Raw genomic sequence first — 24,897 nt, forward strand, 5'->3', positions numbered from 1 at the left:
AGAGAGAGAGAGAGAGAGGGAGAGGGGAGGAGGGGGAGAGAGGGAGCGAGAGGAGAGAGAGAGGAGAGAGACGAGAGAGAGGAGAGGAGAGAGAGGGAGGAGAGAGAGAGAGAGAGAGAGAGAGAGAGGAGAGAGAGAGAGGAGAGAGAGAGGAAGAGAGAGAGAGGAAGAGAGATGAGAGAGAGGAGAGGAGGGGAGAGGAGAGAGAGAGAGAGCGAGAGAGAGAGAGAGAGAGAGAGAGAGAGAGAGAGAGATGAGAGAGAAAGAGAGAGAGAGAGAGAAGGAGGAGAGAGAGAGAGAGGGAGGAGAGGGAGAGAATGAGTGTGAAGGTGCATGTGAATGTGTGAGAATGGGAGAGAAGCTAGACAGAGCGTTTTAGAGCCTCCCCAGTCTACTAACATTTAGCAGTCTGTAATTGGTGACAATCATTGGGGAAGGAAGCTTCAACAGACCTTAAATACAGTCAGGCAGAGGGAGAGGAGGGGAGTGAATAACTTATTTTCTGGCTATCAGTCTACTCTCTCCACTCTCAGCGCTGATGGACATCCACTCTGATGGACATCCCCTCTGATGGACATCCCCTCTGATGGACATCCCCTCTGATGGACATCCACTCTGATGGACATCCCCTCTGATGGACATCCACTCTGATGGACATCCCCTCTGATGGACATCCCCTCTGATGGACATCCCCTCTGATGGACATCCACTCTGATGGACATCCCCTCTGATGGACATCCACTCTGATGGACATCCCCTCTGATGGACATCCACTCTGATGGACATCCCCTCTGATTCAGGCGTTGTGCTCTGCTCTGGTCTATCCTGTCTCTGCTATAATAAACCCCCTGTTCTTCTCTGAAGCTATACGACTTGCATAACGCCTCAACCTCAGTTTCACCCCCCCCCCCCCCCAAAAAAAGAAAAAAAACGGCTATTATTATTTACATTACATTTACATTTATGCATTTAGCAGACGCTTTTATCCAAAGCGACTTCCAAGAGAGAGCTTTACAAAAGAGCATAGGTCACTGATCATATTATTATTCCAGTAGATAGTGTGTGTGTGTGAGTGTGTGTGTGAGTGTGTGTGTGAGTGTGTGTGTGAGTGTGTGTGTGAGTGTGTGTGTGAGTGTGTGTTGTCTGGAGGGGAGCATGCCAGCCAGAAGCAGGTCAAGCTTGCGACCCCTCTCTGCACCACAGCACTAATTTAGGAGATCTGAGGCATGTGGGAAAATTCCAGCTCTCTGCCTTCCTCGTCCTCCCCTTCCGTTTTCCCTGAGAAAACCCACGGACCACTGTCTCTCTCCCTGAGAAAGAGCTCTCTACGCAAGACCTCTGACTGGTCTCTCTCTCCCTGAGAAAGAGCTCTCTACGCAAGACCTCTGACTGGTCTCTCTCTCCCTGAGAAAGAGCTCTCTACGCAAGACCTCTGACTGGTCTCTCCCTGAGAAATACCTCTCCACCCATCTCTGGCCAGTAGGTTCATTGCTAATGAGATGGAAAGGAGGAGCAGAAGGAGAGCATGTGTCTCTAAGTCAAGAGGGTTGGGTTCCAGGTCTGTTGTGGTTGAGTCAGTGCAGCATCTTACCTGATATGAAAGCTCTCTCCATAGGGAAGCACAGAGAAGGCAGCACACAGGGACCTCTTGGCACAGATCAACACGATCCTAGAAACACAACAACCAAATAAAAACACTGTCATCCTCCCTCCCTCCCCCACCTCCTCCCTCCCCCACCTCCTCCCTCCCCCCACCTCCTCCCTCCCCCACCTCCTCCCTCCCCCCACCTCCTCCCTCCCCCCACCTCCTCCCTCCCCCACCTCCTCCCTCCCCCCACCTCCTCCCTCCCCCGCCTCCTCCCTCCCCCCACCTCCTCCCTCCCCCCACCTCCTCCCTCCCCCACCTCCTCCCTCCCCCACCTCCTCCCTCCCCCCACCTCCTCCCTCCCCCACCTCCTCCCTCCCCCCACCTCCTCCCTCCCCCCACCTCCTCCCTCCCCCACCTCCTCCCTCCCCCACCTCCTCCCTCCCCCCACCTCCTCCCTCCCCCCACCTCCTCCCTCCCCCCACCTCCTCCCTCCCCCACCTCCTCCCTCCCCCAGGGGACATGACCCTAACGCAGCTCCCACAGTTCAGCAGTGGAAAACTGGCCCTAGCCCCTGGCCCTCCCTTGACCCGGCCAACCGCCTCCAGCCCTCCCCAGCCCTCTGTGAATATCACCGTAACCCTGGGAACCGGGGGGTGGGGGTGGAGGAACAGGCAGCAGCTATGCACTGGAAAGGAGTTTATAATGGGCCCACAACACGCTATCCACAGTCCTAGCTACCGTAGCTTTGTAGAGCTGCTGTCCATCTGCCCACTATCTACTGTCTGACTGAGGGGTAGGACATTCGGGGGGAGTGCAAGTGTGTGTCTGTACGTATGAGCCAGGGTGTATGATTACAGCCCTCTGAACCACTTCACAGTGTTAACAATAGACACAGACACAGGCCAGGCATATCTGCAGACCTGTGTGTGTGTGCTGTCTCACCTGCTGCCCTGGGTGTCATACTGCCTCATGTTCTTGATGAAATGGACCTTCTTGACTGACCTGGGTCTGGGAGAACCTGATAGGTTACGAGTCCTAGAGGGAGGGAAGAAGGGAGGGAGGGTGGAGGAAAAAAAGGGGGAGACAGGGAAGGAGAGGATAGACAGAGAGAGTGACATATACACAGGTTACAACCTTGAACACCAGAACATTGTAAAGCTACTTGTGTAGCAGCAGTAACCTGCAGGACACTCGCATAACCACAGGTCTAAAGTTTCTAGCAGATGAAATTGCAGCATCACTGTGTGAGGTCTGTTGTTATGTCAGGTCAGGACAGGCCCATTCAGGATCACTAACTTCATTGATCGCAACTGCAAATACCGATGCTGCTCCACAAATGCAGCAGCAGCTAGCTGGATCTGATTCAACATCCCTCCATACTGGATATGAGGGCCACTCAAAGCAGGCGACTGCAGAGACACGGCCTATGGTGACGATGTCAAAGTGATTATCATCACTGAAGTTACGTAAGAGACATCAGTCCAGACCCCCCCCCCCCACACACACACACACAAACACACACACGCACACAAACAAAACAGACTATCTTCCATTCCACCCCCGCTGCAAAAACAGATTTGAGCCACAAGCCCCAGGCAGGGGACCACAGCAAAAAATACCTTCTGTTTGGAATGAAAACTGTTACACAACACACAACACCATCTGCTGAGGGTTTTTTTCTCTCTCCTGGTGACCCATACAAGACTGAGGAGTTAAATCACTGTTATCTCTGCTGTGGGAATGATTAGGGAAGAGGGTCAGGGTGTGGGGGGGTGTGACTCAAACAGGATCTCCACTCCCCTAATCAGTGACACGGCTACCAACAACCATCTATCTTTGCTACAGGTGGTCATTATGGTGAGACAAGCAGCACTTCGCCCGGCTAACTGGACAACGGAACCAAACTCCAAACCAAACTTCTACTACACCGTCCATTACAGAACCAAACCACATGGCCACAGGCTGTAAGAGCAAGAGGGACAACAGTGTTGGTGGACAACAGGCCAGAGCTGACAAGAAGAATGTGTGGTCTCTGCAGGAATCAAACTCAAAACCTTCATGTTGGAGGCTCCATGCTGACTCATCAACTGAACCTAAAAGGGCAAAGCACCGCATCTGTCTCTGTGTGCCATGTCGCTAAACAGGAGATGTGTTTGTCTATAAACAGCCCTCGGTGAGCATACAGTGTCTATCGCCGTACATTCCAATGCAGGCCTTAAGAAGGAATGTGGCACATTCCAATAGAACCCAGGATGGAAGCATTCTCTGGGTCCCACTTCTCACTTCTGGAATGTTCCATTCTGGGCTGTGGGAGAGAAACATCAGGACTGGTGTGTTTCGTATCTTAATCTCCATCGTCATCCTCTGACACGTTTTCATGGGAACAGCGGTGGTGGATGGAAGCGAAACAGTCTTGCCAACTCCCCCCCTATCAGAGCGATGCTGCAGTTCTCATCTGCAGTTAGGGCTCCAGGCTGCTTGTGGGACTGTGGGACATTGATGAACAATGAGCAAACTAAATATTTACATGAACTATGTTATAACTGTGTTCATCGCTAAGCCCCTAAAAGCTGACTGTATGAAAGCATAACTCTTCTCTAGAGTAGTGTGCAACTGCTCTCATGCTCCAAAAGAAACACTTGGCTGTACTGTGGAATTAGTGTTCCACACAAATGAGCAGAGGTTTGACTTTCCGAGGAACAGCACGCATGAGCTTTATTTTGGTGTTGATGTTATCACTTAGTTGAAATGGCAAATGGCAGATTCAAATGTCAAGATTTCTGAGATCCTGCATCTGTTTATAAAAGGCGGGTTGAATTCAAACTGACGACAAAAAACAATCAGATTATAACCTCCCACCCACCAACTGTCCCTCCCTCCCTCCCTCTCCTTTATAAACTGCAGGCTCCACGTCACTCCATATAAGAGCTCCAGATAAGAAGCAAAGGACGTCTAGACCTTCCAGGGGGAAAAAGAAACAATGATTATATATAGAATCCTGGGAACAAAACAATTTCCTCTCCCTCTCTCACCCCCTGTCCCCTGCACTTCTTTTCTTTCTCACCTCACCTTCCCTTTCACTTAATTTCTTTTTCTTTCTCATCTTTCTCTGCCCCCCCTCCCCTCTCCTCCCACCCCTCTGTTGTTTTTAATCAGGACTGCCTGGCTGTGTCCTGGTTGTGCCTAAGTGCCAGAGCAAGGGATCAGTGGATGATCTTGGTTTAAGGGTTCTGGGGCCAAGCAGCAGTCAGCCAGAGTTCGAGCGAGCCTGACGTCACAAAGGCTTTGCTTTAATGCACACCAAATCCTCACTTTGAGCGCCTGTTAGCCTCGCCCCCACCTTTAGCCAATGTCTGTGTTGCACCAGTGGCGCTTAAGGGCTGATTGTAGCATTAGCTTTGCCTTGCAGTAGCTGATGCTTTGTCAGTCGGCCCTGCTAGCTGATTGATGCACTATGACAACATGTCCAAAGTCCATGGACCTGACAAGGGGGTGGCCCTAATGTGCACATGCACGCACACAGCTTAAAGAGAGCTTAAAGGGATGTGAGGAAGAAGGAGGGAGATCCACTCTGCTTCCATGCAACAGTGTAGTTGATGGTCTAATGATGGCCTGCATGACACAGAGCTGAATCAGACAAAATCTACCAGCGCTGTCACGCCATTGAGTTATTTAACGCCACTGATTATATTAGTGTAGTTAAAAATCGCGCACACACGCTAATCACACTAATCCAGTGTGTTGTATTTTCTATTGCAGCATTCTAGATTATTTTGGAGGATTATCAGACATAATAGGGAGTCAGGTGGCTGAGCGGTTAGGGAGTTGGGCTAGTAATCAGAAGGTTGCCAGTTCGATTCCCGGCTGTGCCAAATGACGTTGTGTCCTTGGGCAAGGCACTTCACCCTACTTGCCTCGGGGGGAATGTCCCTGTACTTACTGTAAGTCGCTCTGGATAAGAGCGTCTGCTAAATGACATAATGTAAATGTAATAGCAGTTTTTTTCATGCTTGTCCGTCCTCTTTCCTGTTCCAAGTGAGCGTTTCAATGGAATTGACTCCTCTTCACAGCTCCATACTTGCTCCAGGCCCATATGTCTGTTCCGGTTCATCAGCTCCCAACAACATTTCATTTAGGAGGAAATCTGTTATGTAGTCGAGATAGGCTTTACACACTCCAGGTGGCCTGCTAGGCAGACAGCATGACACGTTGACATGCAGGCCATCCGACAGCTTGGCAGGCAGTTATTTGGAGAGAGGGGACTGTGTAATCTGTCTCGGAATAAGTTATCTGGTTTGCGAACGGATTACATAATATGTTATTCTGTGGTGATTTTAGTCAGAGTCTATGCTGATTTGTTGGAACAGGACTTCGTTAGTCTGGCTAAGAAGACTGTGCGTGTGTGTGTGTTCAAGTCAGGGTCATTCCTCTCCAGAGCAGAGGACAGCAGCTTGTCAACATGGCTGAGGATCCACACCCCATAGCCGGGGCCAGACAGGTCATCCTTTATTAGACGAAGGGAACAGGAAGTGAGCAAGGAGGGGGTGAACAGAGCCTGGTGGGTCTGGCTGAGCAAGGAGGGGGAGAGGTTCAACGCTCTAAACCACTTTCAGATGGAACTGTTTCGCACACCCTCCATGTTTAGACCGTTTAGAGATTATGTCATTAAGATTCCAGGTCAGGGCTTGTTCTAAACTGCCCTTATACTTCACAATGTTTCTACTTCTTCTTTCATGTTGCAATCAAGTAGTAATCAAAAGCTAAACTGTGCCTTGTTTCTTGTTAAATCCCTTTGATCAGTGGCACCTATTTAGCATTCCAACAACTGTATTATTATCAAGTAAAAACTATAAGCACTGACCATGCAGCCTAGTTCATTAGTCAATATCACTACAAGGTATTGTGAACTGTTCATGTTTAGTGCCACCTGACTTGGTACACGATAACTACTAACACACACAAACACACTCCCACTTCTAACAATGCATTTGGGTGAGTTACTAAACAGGAGCTGAACTAAGCAAACAAATGAGTAATTTCCAACGATGAAATGAAAGAATGATGAATTTCATATTAATTTTCCGTAGAAATAAGATACCACACCATAGTCAATATTGATGGAGGTTGCGTTTGCTATCGTCTTGCTCTCTTGAAAATACAGTTTCTGCCTGTGTTTACTTGATTTACAAATTAAATACACAAGTTAAGCACGTTTATGTGATGGGAGGTATAGGCTATGATTGAGTTGTAAACTTCAACTGACTATACTGTGAATCTCGCAGTTGGTAGGTCTATGCAAACACACAAACACACACACACTATCATTTTGTCTAGTAGTAGTCAGACCAGACTCATGCTTGACAGGGAAATGGTACCTCACAGACACCCCTAGCAACACACTTTACTGTAGGCAGGCTAAACATTTCCACATATCCGCCCTCAAATGTCAAAATGCTTACCACATCTGTACTGTATGACACTGTGTATCACTCATGACTGCTGAGTTGTTAATGTTGACAGCACTTTATAACACGACTGATTAATCAAATATTTATGTGCTCACTATAAGCAGTCAAAGATGAAATAATACTTTAAAAACACCGTTGCTATTTACATTATGGCGTGTCATTTGCAACAAGCTGTATTACAGTAATTACCGTGTCCTTGTACAGTCAAGTGCCAATGTACTACACGGGGTTAGGCTACACAGGAACCTTTTGTGTGGATACATGGAGTAGCTAAATGTCAGTAAGGTAATGGTCAATTTATTAAGTAGGAAGTGAAGCCTACAGTAACTTTCAGTTCATCAAGATATGAAACAACAGCTCTATTGAGTCTACAGATAGGCTGAGACTAGCAAGAGCTAACGTTAGCTCTCTATGTTGCAAATGTTTCTTATCTGTGATTCAACTGAGTTTGATCGTCCCGCGGCGATACAACGCTGCTAGTCGTGACACCTACAGTAACGGTTTAGTGGTTTTCTATAGAAAAGTAGTCAACTATAATATGTATATATTTTTTCAAATGTTCACATGGTTACATATAAATACTGCTCAACCGCCAAGCTCACTCACTCATCGTTCTGTCAAGATAAACTCACCTTTGCCGGGTCTCAGAAGTCATCGAGTTACAACTCTGGACTGACAGCAATGTTGATGACTTTCTAGGTCCGAGAGGAGTTGGTAAGAGACTCGGGGAAAGAAGATTTCCCTGCGAAGAGAAAGACCCTCTTCCCCTCTCCAGAAATACCTCAGTGGTCCCGACATGGTTGAGCTCTGAGTCCGATGAGGGAAGGACCAGGATGGGAGGGACGTTGAGAACCCCGAGTCTCGGGACAGGGCTTACAGAGCTGCAGCTCACTGACGTTGACAGGTTGGCGAAGGTACCATAGGTATTCGACTCCACAGATAACCTGGACACTCTTGCACCAACATCGGTCCCCAGAAAGTCGTTATGTCTGTGTCCCTGAAGGGTGCCATTTTCCGTATTCTGCTGGACGGGCCGTCCATCAAGAGAAATGTTACTGAGGAACAGAAGAGCGGCTTGTCTCCGGCGGGAATCTCTCCGTTTTAGCAGGTGCTGTTTGCTGGTATTGCTGGCTAACGCACTGTGCGTACTGCAGGCTGCAGTCGCCATTCTCAACTGAGGAAGTACAGTCCGCGCACTGTGAAAGCATTCTACCCGCCGCGAAGAACTCTAGTCTCGCTCACGCCCCCAACGGTGTGATTGGAGCAGAGCGAACAGATGGAGTTGGGAGAAAAGCCGATTCGTTGTCATGCTTATGTTATGAAAGTCCTCAGAGGATTACTCTGTAACGCCTCTGGTTAAAACATTTCTTACTATATTAACGATTATGGCTAAGTCTGATGATTTTAGGAGCAGTTTATCTTGTTGGATGTGTACTCTCTAAACCAAAAAGTGTTTTTTGGCTAGACATGACAGACAGTCAGGAGGTATAATCTCAGTGTATGTAAATGAGACAGAAGAGTAAACAAGCATATCCAGTGTAAATCTTTTGATGAGTAATTTGTGCTCTCGGCTCTGCCTAATTTCATAATAGCAGATCATACAGATGTGTGTGTATGTGGCAGGTGGGATGGTGAGTTTACCCATGAGCCTCGGCAGGGCTGGAAGGGAGAGGTGCAGGGCACTGTGGGAAGGTCAGGGTGCCACAGGGGAGTGTCAGCATCCATTCTCATCCCATAGTTTTTCTTATTTTCCATCCTTTCTCCCTGCAGACTGGAATTATTCACAGCAGATGGTCAGCTGGCCCTGCATTACTGCTGTGCACTGGGGAACATCACTGTTCCTCTCTGTGAGCAGAGAGGAACAGTGATTTCTGACTAGAACTCTCCGGCTGCCACCAACCTCTTATTTATGTTTTATGTTGTTTGGTTTATATTTTGCGTCTGCTTTCTCTGATAATCTATTTCTTCCTCTCACTTGTCTCTCGCTCTCGCTCTCTCTCTCTATCTCTCTCTCTCTCTCTCTCACACACACACACACACACACACACACACACACACACACACACACACACACACACACACACACACACACACACACACACACACACACACACACACACACACACACACACACATGCAGACACATGCAGACAGATGCACAACTCCTCCTCCTCTCTCACTGTCTCTCTCTCTCTCTGTAAATCTTTCTCTATTCATTAATGCATAGCGCTGTGCTCAAACTAGAATGCAAATGACATGTAAACAAATTTGATGCAAAGGCATGCAGATTGGCTGTTCATCCTCAGCAGCTACAGAGGGGGACTTGATCAGCTCGACAGGCAAATAAGGCAGAGATTTAACCAGGCCATCCAGGGACAAACAAACACACATAGAGTACGCACACATGCTGTGTAATACATGGGTAAAAGAGATGCTTACAGTATTTAGCCGACAACTTGTTCACACTTACAGATAATTAAACTAATTGTTTCTGTGACTGAGACTGGTTGTTATTCAGCAGGCTATGGCAACATTTGTGTAAAAACATTTCACAACAGAAACAAAAACTACTTTGAATTATTTTCTTCCTCTTTTCACATAATACAAAAAAGTTGCTGTGTCGCCATGTTCGTTGATATAACAGTACTTCTTTTCAAATCCCCCAAAATACAGTACATTCTGGAATTGTGGGACATAAAAAATACCTATTGTCCTTGAGTCACTCCTGCTTTCATTCCTTTGTGAGACCCCTGCTTTAAGCCCAGCCTCAGTCTCAGTCCTTAACCTCCCCCTCTACCCTGGCCCCTCCCCCGAGACCTCCAGCCCAAGTCCTCCCCCCTCACAGGTAATAGTCCTCTTCCTCTATGTCCCCATGTCCCTCCTCAAACCCCAGTGCCTCGATGTCGTGCGTGATGTCGGTGATACGACGGTTAAAGTCCTGGGTGCCAGAGGGGAGGGACCAGATGTCACGCATTGCCGTGGCGGACGTACTGCTCATGCTCCGTTTGATCCGGCCAAAGCTGTCAGTCAGGATCCCCCCCTCGCGAATCCCGATGCCTTCCAGGAAGCCCTCAAACACACCAACATCCTTGTCTGGGATGAAAGGGCGCATACCTGGGCAGGGTGGGGCGTGGGTTGGTGCGAGAGTGGGGGGGAGAGGGAGGGAGGCCAGGGAGAGGGAAGGGATGAGAGGGAGGGAAGAGTGAGAGGGAGGAAAGATAATGGAAACACAATGGTGGCAGTCTCAACAACACCATAGCTACAGTATGTGTCTGATATCCTAGTTCAAGTGCATCCAATATGGCCATGACTAATAGTTCCTGTTGCTTTCAGCAGTATGTTTTTTAACTCCTTATTTAACACATGCAGTAAGAACAACATATCTGTCTTTGGGATTCATAAACAAGATGCTAGATACAGTAATACATGAAACAGTATATTCTGTTCGAGTGTTCCTATATGTGTGTCTGGCTATAATGGTTTGGCTTTGTGCAGACAGACAGTGTGAAATTAGGTTTTGTTGCTTTCAGCCGACAGCACAGTTATTCATAATCTGCATTCCAGTCACAGAGGCAACAACATTCAACTGCAAGGATTAGCTGCAAACAATCACGTGCACATGCACAAACGCACACACACACACACACACACACACACACACACACACACACACACACACACACACACACTCAAACATTAAAGCCAGCACAAAATCTCACTGTCATTTTAGCTTTGATGTTCTCTCACAATAGCACAAACAAAGATGAGGATTTGGGTTTGAGTTTGGGTTTGGAATGCCATCAGAACGTCTGAAATGAGAGACTAAGCTTTTTCTGTCTGTAGATATCACTTCTGCTCCCAGTAAATCAGAGGGTCTGGGACTATAATAGGCCACTATGAAATGTAAACACATAGTTACTGGTCTGGGTCTGCAAGATATGTTCCCCTAGAGAACCCTGTATCCCCTCCCAGCACTGCTACTTAGAGATATGGAGACTACTAGCGATAATCTTGGCCAGCAGGACAGTTGAGGACAGTTGCGTAATGTAAAAAGTGTCAGTAATGTGCTTGCACACACACAGAGAAACACACACACATACACCTGTCCCTTATGTCTTTGTTTTAGACAGGTGCTAATGAATATTCATTTGCAGGGAGACCAATAGACTGGCAGCTGAGGCAGTCCTGTAATCATTTTAATTGACTGCAGACAGTTTCCTCATCTGACTCCGAATAAGCCTGAATCAGCAGGTTCACATGAACATGCACACATACAAACACAGCCCCCCCAACACACACATACATACACTTTAATATGATGCATGTCAAAGTGTTTCTAAATTGATTTGATTAGTTTACCTCCCCATGATTTGATTGTCTTCATATAATTGGCTGCCAAAGTAATTAACCACTTTCTGTAGAGAGGTGGTTTGATTGGCTGCCTCACTGATGGAACTCAATAATATTTGATGTGATTGGCGGAAATCTCACCAATCAGCAGGAACTTCCTTGTGTCTCCGTACAGCAGGAGAAGGTCAGAGCAGAACTCTTGGACGGCCGAGCCCAGACGGTACTCCCTCAGCAGCACCGCAAACTGCTGCAGCTCCTGAGGGCTCAGCTTACTACGCAGCTACACAGGGGTCAGAGGTCAGAGGCCGGAGGTCAAAAAGACATTCCTACAGGTACACAGAGGTCAGAGGTCAAAGAGACAGTCCTAGAGGTGGTCTTACTGTGATCATGTACTCCTGCATCAGCAGCAGGCCAGGGTTGCTGCTCTCCCCGTCGCTGTGCAGCGAGGCCAGGCTGCGCTGGGAGTCCTGGAGAGACAGGGACGAGTTCTCGCTGTAGTTCTCGCTGTAGTACAGATCAAAGGCATCCTGCGAGCTATCACTGGGGGGGGGGGGGGGGGGGGGGCAGAAGAGGCACATGCATACACACACACACACATACACATGCACACACACACATACACACGCATTATGTATGAGTGCACTGACACAGACACAGAAAAAGACGCAACCGCATGCACACATTGCACACATAGCTTACTAGGAACTGCAGCAGCTGAAATCTGTATCATAGCTGTAGGACATATCTGTCAGGCAGCTGTCACCTGCAGGGAAAGGGAGAAAGAGGGAGAGGAAATGAGGAAGAGAGCAGAAGGAAACGAGAGAATGAGCAAGAAAGAGAGAGAGAATGACCAGAGAGAATTGACTGTGCTCAACCTATCAAGGGGATTGGCTCATGCAGCTGTCACTCACTTCTCTGCAGCCAGTAGCGATCTGGCATGGTGTAGTGGAAACCTGCCCGGTCCACACACTCGATGGTCTGGTGACCGTAGATGATCTGAAACATCTGACACACCAGAGCGCAGTACTCCTCAGCAGCATCCTGGGCAGATCATAGGAACGCAGCGCGGCTCAGAGATCCACAAGGACCCACAGCTGCGTCTGTGTGTGTGTGCACATGTACACAACTCGTCTGTACGTGTGTGCATGTATGCATGTGTGTGGGCTGACCCTTAATGACTTTAGTGGCTTTGATTAAATTAACCAGCAAAATACAGCTTAGCTCATCCGGCTGAGGATGGTGAGTCCTGCCCCCCAAGAGAATGGAAACACATTCACTCTTATGGTATTTCCATGGCAAGCACCTTGGCAGTCAAAGTCCTATAACTATTACTACAGGGATCAGGGTAACAATAGATAGAAATAATCTTTCTCCAACAGACACACACACACACACAGTCACACGCCTCTCTTTACTGGGGCACGTTTGCGTTGCATAAGCTGTCTTACGTCACAGTGAGAGCTCACAGTAGTGTGTGTACTGTGTCATTGGATTTATTCACAGTGTGTGTAAGTGTGTGTGTGTGTGGATATTAACTATTAAATGTCAGGATGAAAGAGTGTCCCTGTCGTCCTACTTTCCAGTGTCGCTTTTTTACATTCTAACAAAATAGGTCAATTTAGACTGGGTCTACATCAAATGTAATACTTGTCCGTGTACATTTTTTTATTTTTAAACAGCATGCAGTTTGGCTATCTGTATTGATTCCATAAGCGCAGTTACGCCCGAAAAGCGCTCCAGTCTCGAGCAGTTCTTATCCCAGACCTCACCCCTGAACCCTCCCACCTTCAGTCCTGCCCTCCAGGCCACCCGAGGCCTCCCGTCCACAGTCCACCCCGACCTGCTCCGTTCCTCACCCTGTTCTCCACAGCCAGTATGACCAGGTTGCAGTAGGCATCGGGGCAAGGAGTGGGCTCCAGAGGATTGTGGTTTCTCCTCTCCCAGCTTCCGTAGGACTTCCCTCTCTCCCAGCTCCCTGTGCAGGCCTGCCGGCGCTCCCAGCTGCCACCTGGGGGGTGTCTCTTATCCCAGCTGCCCCCGGGCTTCCCTCCACCTGCCCCAGGACCATTCCTCCTCTCCCAGCTACCCCCCACCCCGCTGCCCGGACCCCCGTGCCTCTTCTCCCAGCTCCCCCCGACCACAGGCCTCCGGTCCCAGCTCCCGCTCACCGGCCTCTTCTCCCAGCTTCCTCCTCCTGCTTTCCTGGTCTGGCGCCTCTCCCAGCTCCCTCCCACCCTCTTCCTCTCCAGGCTCCCTCCTCCCCCACCACCACCTCCCCCCCCAGCCCCTCCCCCGCCCCCCTGGACCACAGCAGGGGTCGGTTTGGGCTCGTGGCGAGATGACGGCCGCCAGTCGACGCCGCAGATGGTGTGCCTGCGCTCCATGGTGCCCCCTGCTGGGCGCGGGTCGCTGTTGCTCATGGTCTGGCGCCGTCCCTCGATGCCGCCGGGCTTCTTTTTCTCCAGACTTCCCTCCGCAAGCACCGTGTCCACATTCAGACCTGGGACACACATGCAGACACGTGTTTGAAAAACGAGTCGCACTCAGACCTTGTGAGCTACAGTACCACTGTCCAACTGAGACCCCTCAGCCTGCCTGTCTTCAACACCAGAAGGTGCAGTGCATCGTCCCGCAGGTAGGAGGCAGCGGCGATCTCGTGGGTGGGAATGCGCAGCAGCAGCTTCTCGTTGTCCCTCCAGGTGAGAAGAAGACAGCGGGCAGACAGACTGAGGATGCAGTCCTGTTCCACACTGGTCTTCAGAGGGAGCACCTTCAACTGCTGCACACGGCAGAGACCAGGGGAGGAAGGCTAGAGGTTAGACACATCAAAACACACACACGCGCAATCCAAAACACTGAGGTAATTGAACTCACCCTGGCTGTGTCAAGAAGTTGCAGCAGCTCGTCTCTGCTGGAGGGGTTGAGGGAGCACGACACCCAGGTCAGGTGACCCAGGAACTACAGAGGGAGCAAAGTCGCAGAACTCAGGGACTGTGTTCCTTCTTCGTCGTCCATCTACACCCTACTGTGACAGTTCTCAAGTTCTGTGTGGAGTATTGCATTTCCGTGGATGATACATTAAGTAGAGTGGTGTCGGGTGACCTCCTGACCTTGACTTCCTTCTCCACGTAGTCGAAGATGAGCCTCTCGGGGTGGATGAGGAAGTCGGGTGGGTAGAGGGGCACGGTGTGCAGTGGGCGGCGGTAAACACTCCCCCTGTCCACCTGGCGTCGGCCTGACTTGGAAAAGACCAGGCGCTTGATGGGAGAGGCAAAGCTCTGGATCCGACAGGAGACAGGGTACAGGATACCGGAAATAGGATACAGGAAATAGGATTCAAAACATAGGAGCCAGGAGAGAGGATCCAGGAGACAAGAAACAGGAGACAAGATTGCTAAACAATAGCAAAAACAAGTTCAGAGACACCAACCGACGTTCACTTCATTAACTGTTATTAAAGAAAGAGGTCTGTCTCTCTGGCCAGGAGCTAGGGATCATCCTAGTAACTGCACTGAATCAAATGTGTATCAGTTTGAATGCCCCAAACACTGTCCCGGTGTCTCCTACCCTTCCTAATGACACACTGTCACACGGGGAGAGTGCCGCAGAGTGAGACTAAACGACCACCATCCATATTCTCCTGGCTTACAGAAGACTGACAGGAGCTATCAACACCCCCCCGCACACACACACACACTTAGACATGGGAACACACACACACTTAGACATGGGCACACATACACACACACCCATCCATCCTCTCCAGCTCACAGAGGACTGACGGCAGCTCTCAGCTTTGACTGACGAGGATTGCTGGTGGAGTGACAGCTCACACAGAGAAAGATGGACGAGGCAACACACACACACACATACACACCCTTACACACACACACATACACACCCTTACACACACACACATACACACCCTTACACACACACACGTACACACCCTTTCACACACACACACACACACACACACACACACACACACACACGCACACACGCACGCACACACACACACACACACACACACACACACACACACACACACACACACACACACACATAAGCAGACACAAAGAGAAAAAGAGAGAGAGACTGAGAGGGAAAAAAAAGGCAGTGTGTACATTGCAGTCAAGTCTGAGACGGTCAATAACTAAATCTATCACATTCTGTAGAGTAGTTCTATTACCAGTTATAATACTCATTTCAATCAAGTCAATTAATATTTCAAAAAAGGAATCTGTACACATCCATTCTCATCATTCTCAGTGTATTGATGATACTAATAAAAGAAGAATCTGGGATGAAAGGGTATTTGATCAATCTCACAGCATGCAGTAGGTAACAGTCAACTAATATTAGCATTCAAATCCTGAACCCCCTCAGTAGCCTTTGAAAATCCTCCGTTGAGAAGCCCAAGGCCACAAACTTACCTGTACACTGCTATTAAAAGACTTGTGAATACCAAGCATCTTAAAACAACCGTTCTATGTAACATAATGTTCACATCACCAACTTGACTCACACACAAACGTTCATGTGCACACACACACAAACGCGCACACGGCACAAACAAATTACGACCATAACTAGACCAAAACGAGACTACCTTCTTTGTTTTCTTTGGCTCATAATCCATCCCCCCAGCAGACTGTATGTGTGAGTGGACTGTGGTGGCTGTGGCCCTCAGATTGGAGCACTCGCATTAGTCTCTCTTCTTCTATATATCTCTTTGTCTCTTTCTCTCTAACCCCCTGTCTCTCTCTCTCTCTCTCTCTGTCCACTCTCTCACTGTTTGACGGATGATTGGTCATTGTCATGGGTTCCACCCTCCCTCCCCTCCTGGAGCCACACAGGAGAGACAGGAAGCAGAGGAAGTCCACTTCCTGTTTAAGAGGAAACTCCACCAGAGCCTGATAACAACTCTCCCCTTGTCCATTCTCTCAGGACTGATAATACAGAAACCACACACACACACACAGACAGACACACACACACACACACACACACACGCACACACACAGAGAGAGACATGCACACACACACACACACACGCACAAACACACGCACACACATACACACACAAGGGTCAGACTAAAGTTTGTACAAAATAAGTCAATGAATAAGACTCATCAAATTCTTATGCAGTTTTGGCAGAGCATGGTGCTTCCAAAACCAAGGCTGGTGGTTTGAATCTTTTTACAGCAATATGAAGAAACGTTTGTGTCATGTGCAGGTAACTTTACAGTAGTAGCACTTCAGTCCTGCGCTCCAGGCCACCCGAGGCCTCCCGTCCACAGTCCACCCCGACCTGCTCCGTTCCTCACCCTGTTCTCCACAGCCAGTATGACCAGGTTGCAGTAGGCATCGGGGCAAGGAGTGGGCTCCAGAGGATTGTGGTTTCTCCTCTCCCAGCTTCCGTAGGACTTCCCTCTCTCCCAGCTCTGTGAATGAAATTCCTCTATTTGACCACAGGGTGGCAGTGTGGGATTAGCAGAGGAAAGCAGTTTTCGGTATAGGCCTGCACATTAATTACTGTAATGGGCATCACAATGGGCATCACTCATGCACGGTGAGTTCTGAGTGTGCATTCATATGTGTTCAGATAAGTGTTGACTGAGATAGTTAGTATATATGTGTGTGTGTATGTGCATGTCTGCACTAAACTACTACACAAATGTGTGTGTGTTTAGGTGTAACACTCTGCAGTGGAGACAGGTGTCACACAAGTGGCACTAATGATAGGTCAGCACCTCCACGGTAACCAATGCCACGGTAACCACTCCACCGCAGGCCCTGAGGGCTGGCTTAACGATCATCCAGTTACCTAGGCAACTGCAGAGAGATGGGACATTTATCTTGGAGTGGCTTTCCTTTCTTCCCCTCATTTCTCTCCTTCCTCCGTTCAGGAGAGGGCTAGTGTGTGTCGCCTACTGTGGAGGTGTCTGCAGCCTGACAACATCACGCTGACACAATGCCGATGGAACAGGCAAACAGAGGGAGGAGAAAGAGAGAGATGGACAGAGACAGAAAGAAGGGGGAGAGAGAGAGAGAGAGAGACAGAGAGAGAGAGAGAGAGAGAGAGAGAGAGAGAGAGACAGAGAGAGACAGAGAGAGACAGAGAAAGAAAATAAATAGAGAAAGAGAGAGAAGGACGGAGAGAGAATGACAGAGGGGGTTAATGAACAGTGTCTGCAGGTAAAAAGCGTCAGAGTGGATGAGAGGGTGCTCGGTGCTCGTGCAGTGGTGCCGTGTGATCAACACAGCCGCTGTGCTGTGCACAACTGTTTCTGCACAATATGTTTTTCTGTTTTGGGTCTCACTGAGTGGATGTGTCTGTTTGTGTGTGTGTTTATTAGTCTAGAACCTCAGGGTGCTGTTCTTTTAGCAGGTCATCAAGGCGGCACACACGTGCACGTGCAACACACACAAATGCTCGCATGCACACATGCACAGTGTGCCCTTTTTTTTTGCGACAGCAGAAGAAAGTCACAGGAAATTAAACCTAAATGTCGTTTGTGTAAAAGTCAACTCTCAACTTTTCCCTTTGCTGCTTCTCTGTCTGCCTATCTGGATCTGTCTCAAACTTTTCTTTCTTTCTTTCTTTCTTTCTCTGTGCCGCTATTTCTCAATCTCTCGTGGCTTCTCTTCTCCCTTCTCTTCCCCCCACCCTCTCTTTCTCTCCCTCTCGCTTACAAACAGTCTGAAATATCAAAGAGTTAGTCCTCACAGAACCTCAACATGAAACCACAGACAGGGTCCCATGGGGAGCTGTGTGTGTGTGTGTGTGTGTGTGTGTGTGTGTGTGTGTGTGTGTGTGTGGTGAGCAGGAGGGAAAGGCCCACAACTTCATCTTCTTCTCATTCCAAAGCCTTTTTGTTATTGAGCTTATTCCTGACATTCGAGAAACATGACATTACAACTCTGGACTGGAGAGAGAGAGAGAATAAGGGAGAGAGAGAGACAGAGAGAGACTGAGAGAGAGAAAGAGAGACTGAAACATTATGCCTGAAAAGAGTGAAACCCAAATGAAAAGATGAACCCAACCACCAGGCACCGCAAAACAAAGACAACCATTAATGAAGAAAACTCTCTAGGAATCCAGTAGTTTTCAGGCTGTCATCTCAGACAGTTCACTAGAGCATTTATTTTTCCAACTACATTTTCATCATCACAGCTTGAGTTTTTTTCTTTGTATAATATTTGACTGATTCTTGTTACTGCACTATTACCTTTATAGATAAGAGAAGCAGCCTAACCAAGAGACCCATGGACCATACGTATGTACGCACAAACCAACAACACACACCCACCAGTATCTACAGCATCACTCTAGTATACACATCATGAAAAAAATGTATATATATATATATATATATTATAACAATAATTACATCTTAATAAGAATCATATCAAAACATGGCCACTGAGCGATTAAACAATATAAAAACTCAAATATAAAAAGTAAATAAATAAACTGAAATACTAGTTTGAAGAAGTGCATGATGGGTGATGAAGTTCTTCTAAACCCCACTGATTACAGCAGCAAGCATATCAACACTACTTCGGAACTGTGTCCGTGTTACCGTGACAACACCTTTTTTGATCTCGGTGGGACTGAACGGATGATAGATCCAGACAGTATTAACTATACATTATCTTCATCGTTAGCACCGTCATCGTCATTGTCCTCGTGCTCCTCCCCCTAACCACCGTCTTCATTATCTTCTTCTCTGTGTTCACTGCTACTTCAGAGACATCATGGCTATTTTTATGTGTCAGTAAATTTCCTCAAAAACACCATCTTCTAACCATATCAGCAACATTATTACCATCATTACGATGACAACATGGTTCAGGGTGTCTCTTCAAAGTTGTTTTTGTTCATAGGCGCTGAGACAGTTTTGTCCACCCCCTCTTCCCTCAGAGACAGAGTACAAGCTAGAGTACATCACTGCCTGCTGATGTCACATTGAGGTCACAACCCCAGAAGCCCAGACCACCTGACCATTGGCTCCTCCAGAGCACCTGATATTTGTTGCAAGCAAACCAATGCCGTGCACATAGACCCATCTACACATGCACTCAGGCTCTATAAGTCTCTCTAGATAGACACACCCATATGCTCTGCACTCTTCTTCTGTCCTCCGTGGTTCTCCGTGGCTGCGAGGGACAGTGAAGCGTCCTGGGGATTGGGGGGCAGTACTACACGGTGGTCTCATACTCCATAACCTCCTTACTGCCTGCCAGGCTGCTGCGGTACACGATCCTGGGGGAGACAGGGGAGGTGGTCTCCAGCACCAGGATGGTCTTCCTCAGACGTCTGTCGATGAAGTGAGCATCCCAGGCAGGGTACCTCTTCCTGGGCAGGTCGATGCGGATCACCGGCCCCTCAGTCCTGGATATCCGAGGTGCTGGAATAGGGGGGGCACTTGGCCTCACCTGGAACACAGGGAGACAGCTTTCCCTGTCCCCTGGCACCACATCCGCCCCCGCACTGGCCCCGGTCCCCCCTCCCGCAGTCCTGCTAAGGGTCCTGGGGGGGCTGGTGATAACGTCGGGGGGAGGGGCCTGTGTGGAGGTGGGGGTGGGGGTGATGCAGGACTCCACCCCCTCCTCCACACACCTCCACTGGGCCCCCAGCACGGGCCCGTCAGGGTGGAGCAGGCAGTAGTACACCAGCATGAAGAAAGTCCCCAGGGCAAAGCTGCTCACCACCACGCACACCAGCAGCAGGGCGTAGAAGTCGGAGGTGTGCGGCCCTCGGTAGAGGTACCATGCCGAGGTCAGGGCGGCGTTCTCCACCAGCGTGATGGAGTAGTACACCGTCATCCTCACCCTGGCCTGGCCCTCCTTCACGTTGAACCAGCAGAAGATGTAGATGATGCCCACCACCATGTTGTAGATGATCTCCTCCCACTTGGACATGCAGAAGTCCGTCTCTCCCTGGATGATCCAGAAGGTCATCAGGAACCAATGGGACACGATGAAGATGCCGAAGTAGAGCTGGAAGACGGAGGCAAACAGGGCGAAGGCGATGGTGCGCGCCCCGATGGTGAAGAGGTGCCACAGCATCTGGACAATGACCGCCTTGTAGGACATGGGCAGCTTGTCATCCCGCGAGTCCCTCAGGACCTTCTGGTAGGAGGCAATCATCCAGGCTAGGGAGACCAGAGAGGCTGATGCGGACAGACCTGGGGAGGGAGGGAGACAGATGATGAATGAGGAGAGAGAGCATGGAAGACGAAGAACGAGAGAAGCTTATGTGTTTTCGACTACGCTTGGGACCCCAAAGATCACGACTCGAGATAACAGAGGGTGTGGGAGGGTGTGGGAGAGGGGAAGAATAGTGAGAAAGAGAGAGGGATGAGGGAGGGATGAGAGTTGGAGAGCGAGGGATGAGTGAGGAAGAGAGAGGGATGAGAGTGAAGTAGTAAGGGGCATGACAATTAGAGGGGAATGAAAGTGAGTGAGACAGGGATACATGTCAGGGAGCGAGAAGGATGAGATTCAGGGAGCGAGAGCCATGGGAGTCAGCGAGAGAGAGTTTTCCTGTAGCAGGGAAGGATCTAGGCTAGATCTTGGGAGGCCAAAACAGACAGACCTGACAGACTGTGTGTGTATCTGTGCCAGTCTTTCAAGTATCGCTCTTGATCTCCAACTCAAACACACACCATACACACACACACTATACACACACACATACACAAATTACATAATCTCATCAGGGAGTATTAGCTTCATCAGCCTAAATAGAGTCCTCCATTTAATTAAAGCTATACTGCAATATCAGGACAATACCACACGCACACACACACACACATGCACACACACACACAGGCACACACACACTCATTTGAAGTGATCTGAAGCTTGCTCTCTAAAATGGTAGATTATGTGCACAGTAATCTTTAATGATCAAAATGACATTAAAACCACTGTTATAAATTTAGATCTCTGCTATTTAATCTTTCATTAGTTTCCGAATGATTAATTACCAATTGGATATGTAACTGAATAATTAAACATTTCTAAAATGAATATTTAATGTGCTAAATGATTTTTTCCGGACGCTTTTGGTCATAAAGCTGCAAGTTGATCATTGTAATATTTCTGTGATGTGGTGTGAAATAACCCAGGACATGAAGAAGGACCTTCTGTTTCCAGACTGGATATAGAAACTGATCCAAGCAGGTTATCAACCATGTTCTTTGTTGAAGTTAACTGACGAACTAAACATTTTCTGTCCCTTTCACTCTCTGAGGTGTTATTTTTAACCCTGAAAATGACTCATTTTGGTCAGAGTGCTAGTGTGTTTGCTAGTGTGTTTGTTCCATAGCATTCCTATTACCCTCATGAATAAGAGATTCCATCTCTGTTTCTGGAGGAGTGTCTCTTCTCTCTCTCTCTCTCTCTCTCTCTCTCTCTCTCTCTCTCTCCTCATCTCTCTCTCTCTCTCTCTCTCTCTCTCTCTCTCTCTCTCTCTCTCTCTCTCTCTCTCTCTCTCTCTCTCTCTCTCTCTCTCCCTCTCTCCTCCCTCTCTCTCTCTCTCTCTCTCTCTCTCTCTCTCTCTCTCTCTCTCTCTCTCTCTCTCTCTCTCTCTCTCTCTCCCCTCCCCCTCCCCCTCCCCCTCCCTTTCCTTCCTCTCTCTCCGTCTCCCGCCTTGTTTGGAGGACACCCAGATGAAAAGACGTGTTAATTAGAGGGCCAGACTAAAAGCATTAGTCAACAACTTTCCCCTTCTCCATCCTCATCTCTACCACTCCTCCTTTCCCTCCCCCCTCCATCCCTCCCTCACCAGATGCGGGCAGAAGGCAGAGCCCAGCCAATCTGTAATTGAATCAAACATCAGAGTCAGAGAAGGAGCTGCACACCAGTCAGAGATTAGAGAGATCTTTCCGAAGGAGAGAAGGAGAGAAGGAGACGGGGAGAGAGGGGAGAGCAAGAGAGTCAGGTGGCTGAGCGGTTAGGGAAGCGGGCTAGTAATCAGAAGGTTGCCAGTTCGATTCCCGCTGTGCCAAATGACGTTGTGTCCTTGGGCAAGGCACTTCACCCTACTTGCCTCGGGGAGAATGTCCCTGTACGTACTGTAAGTCGCTCTGGATAAGAGTGTCTGCTAAATGACTAAATGTAAATGTAAAAGGGGGAAAACCTAGTGAAGAGAGAAGTCATTATTTACAGAGTTGCTGAACATCCTGTTGGCCCAACGGAAGGAGATGGCAGTTTTATCCTCATCTAATGCCCAGTACAGTATGTGCAATCTTCTTTGCCTCTTCAAAAAAAGCAGGGTGTAGTAGAGGTCATGTTCTTGTTTGGATCATAAAATGCTTCTACAAGACCCACTTTCCTCTTCTTGAACTGCATCAGTTATCCTGCCTGGTGTGGAACAGCAATATAACTCCAAGACCGGGTGACTACATCAATTGACAAATAACTACACAGCAATACCTTTATTACAGTAACAACATTGCAGTTACATAGGAAACTGACAGTTAATTACATTTAGTTGCATAGCAATTCCATGTACCTAATATATTTTTACCATATTTTTCTGCAATTACATGGCGCTGTATTTAATGTAACTTGAATGTAAAGTGTTGGCCAGGACTCCGTAGAGGAGATGTTTCTAGAGTAACACCCCTGCTGGCTCCTGTCTGCGGCCACTGGTTCATCCATCATCCTACTGACCTTCTGGACACTCTGGATCTAAATGACACTTCCTCAGGGTGGGTGTGTTTGTATGCAAGTTAATCTGGCTTTTTGTATGCAAGTTAATCTGGCTTTGCTATTTAGATTTAGATAGAAAAAACATCAAATGGAAATAATATGTTAGGTACTTTGGTACGATTTACAACTGGTCTGTCTGCCACTGTGGGACCTCCTTTATGGTAATAAAGACTGTGACTCCTGCCATCCTCTCTTTCCCTCTTCCCTGCCCCTTTCACTTTCTCTTACTATGCTCCTCCTTAACATCCTCACCCCTCCCTCCCTCCCTCCCTCCCTCCCTCCCTCCCTCCCTCCCTCCCTCCCTCCCTCCCTCCCTCCCTCCCTCCCTCCTCCCTCCCTCCCTCCCTCCCTCCCTCTTTCCTTCCTTCCTTCCTTCCCTGCCTCCCTCCACCTCCGACCCTCTTCAGCGGTAACATGACAGCGTTGCTCGACAGAAAACAGAACTGTGAGCTGAAAACGTTTTGTTTTATTCATCACAAGCAAACATGCTCTCTGTGTCTCAGGCATGAATAAGGTAGAGAGGGTAAAACAGCCCAGGAGAATGCTGATAGCTCCCCACAGATCGAACGTCTATCTCTCTCTGTCTCTCTCCCAGACTCTCTTTCATGCTCTCTCTGGTTCACTCTGTCTCTCTCTCATGCTCTCTCTCTGGTTCACTCTGTCTCTCTGGGCGCTTTCTCTAATGTTCTCTCCTTTGCATTTTCTCTCTTCTCTTGGGGAATGTACAGATCTTTTGGAACCTACAGTAGATGACATCATGCTGTATTATAGGTGAAGTAGTTCCCATGGCAAATAATTAGCCCTTAACAAGCACAATGGCTCGTCTCAGATGATGACCTTAGAATGGAGAGGGGCAATGTGTCTTGTCCCACAGCGAAGATCTCACCACCCTTGGCTAATAGACTGGGGCAGTGATCACCAGCAGGACGTAAGGAGCTAACACACACACACACACACACACACACACACGCAGCCCTACAATACCCTGGAGCGGGAGGACCTGGTTGCCGTGGATCATGATGCTGAGTTGCAGCACCAGCTGAGGAGCGCTCTTCAGGAAGGCCTCCAGGAGGCGGAGCATGTTGATGTCAGCACTCTCGAACATCAGGCGCCAGTGGAAGTGACGTCTCTGGCCATCGCCATGCCAACGGCTCTGGGCGCCAGGTAGAGGGCATGGACATACCTGAGGAAAAGAAGGGGGGGGGGGGCGTTACAAACTTCTACAGACTGATTTGGTTGGCAAGCACTCTCACCAACTGCAGAGACATCCCAGCATGCATACACAGACCCACACACATAAACCTCAGCCAAGCATCAGATCTCAAAGAGAGGATTCTTTTAGTCAGACGCAAAATCCCCACCTCTGCAAATAATTTGCTTGGCTTGCACTGACGTTCTCCTTCTCTTACCAGCCTCCACCACCACCATCCTCTCTCTCTCTCTCTCTCTCTCTCTCTCTCTCTCTCATCTCTCTCTCTCTCTCTCATCTCTCTCTCTCTCTCTCTCTCTCACTCTCTCTCTCTCTCTCTCTCTCTCTTTCTCTCTCTCTTTCTCTCTTTCTCATTCTCATTCTCTCTCTCTCTCTCTCTCTCTCTCTCTCTCTCTCTCTCTCTCTCTCTTCTCTCTCTATGTCCTCAATCTTTCTCTAACCCTGCCTGCCACTTGCTGTCTTACCGTTTCTATACCCACCCACACACACGCATACACATACACATGTATACACAAACACACACACAAACAAACAACACACACACATGCACA

The 24,897-nt window shown here is 48.6% G+C and overlaps 3 protein-coding genes across 4 annotated transcripts in view; all 3 read right to left on the minus strand.

Moving 5' to 3' along the window:
* Positions 1-8,258, minus strand: part of cables2b (Cdk5 and Abl enzyme substrate 2b) — a 15,645-nt gene extending 7,387 nt beyond the window's left edge. The window contains exons 1-3 of the mRNA XM_062460529.1: positions 7,689-8,258; positions 2,531-2,623; positions 1,592-1,669 (exon numbers count right to left, since the gene is read on the minus strand). Of these exons, the coding sequence (XP_062316513.1) occupies positions 1,592-1,669; positions 2,531-2,623; positions 7,689-8,224 (707 nt within the window). The 5' untranslated portion in view covers positions 8,225-8,258. The remainder of the gene's footprint in view (positions 1-1,591; positions 1,670-2,530; positions 2,624-7,688) is intronic.
* Positions 8,259-9,451: 1,193 nt separating this feature from the next.
* ccm2l (CCM2 like scaffold protein) lies at positions 9,452-16,178 on the minus strand. Of its 2 annotated transcripts, none has more exons than XM_062459759.1 (10): positions 16,019-16,178; positions 14,517-14,684; positions 14,281-14,364; positions 14,002-14,185; positions 13,263-13,906; positions 12,318-12,447; positions 12,106-12,169; positions 11,787-11,946; positions 11,548-11,686; positions 9,452-10,170 (listed from the first exon to the last, which is right to left on the minus strand). In XM_062459759.1, exons 1-10 carry the CDS (start codon positions 16,046-16,048, stop codon positions 9,896-9,898), a joined length of 1,878 nt encoding a protein of 625 aa, XP_062315743.1. In that variant the 5' UTR covers positions 16,049-16,178; the 3' UTR covers positions 9,452-9,895. The 2 variants fall into 2 exon arrangements, with proteins under 2 accessions (XP_062315743.1, XP_062315742.1); XM_062459758.1 differs by lacking the exon at positions 16,019-16,178 and adding an exon at positions 15,843-16,004.
* Positions 16,179-18,546: 2,368 nt separating this feature from the next.
* xkr7b (XK, Kell blood group complex subunit-related family, member 7b) overlaps positions 18,547-24,897 on the minus strand; it is a 15,191-nt gene continuing 8,840 nt past the window's right edge. Inside the window, 3 exon segments of the mRNA XM_062459760.1 lie at positions 18,547-20,603; positions 24,121-24,300; positions 24,303-24,319. Coding sequence (XP_062315744.1) covers positions 19,615-20,603; positions 24,121-24,300; positions 24,303-24,319 — 1,186 coding nt within the window. The 3' untranslated portion in view covers positions 18,547-19,614.

Source organism: Osmerus eperlanus, chromosome 4 (genome assembly GCF_963692335.1).
Source record: "Osmerus eperlanus chromosome 4, fOsmEpe2.1, whole genome shotgun sequence".
In the NCBI taxonomy this organism is placed as follows: Eukaryota; Metazoa; Chordata; class Actinopteri; order Osmeriformes; family Osmeridae; genus Osmerus; species Osmerus eperlanus.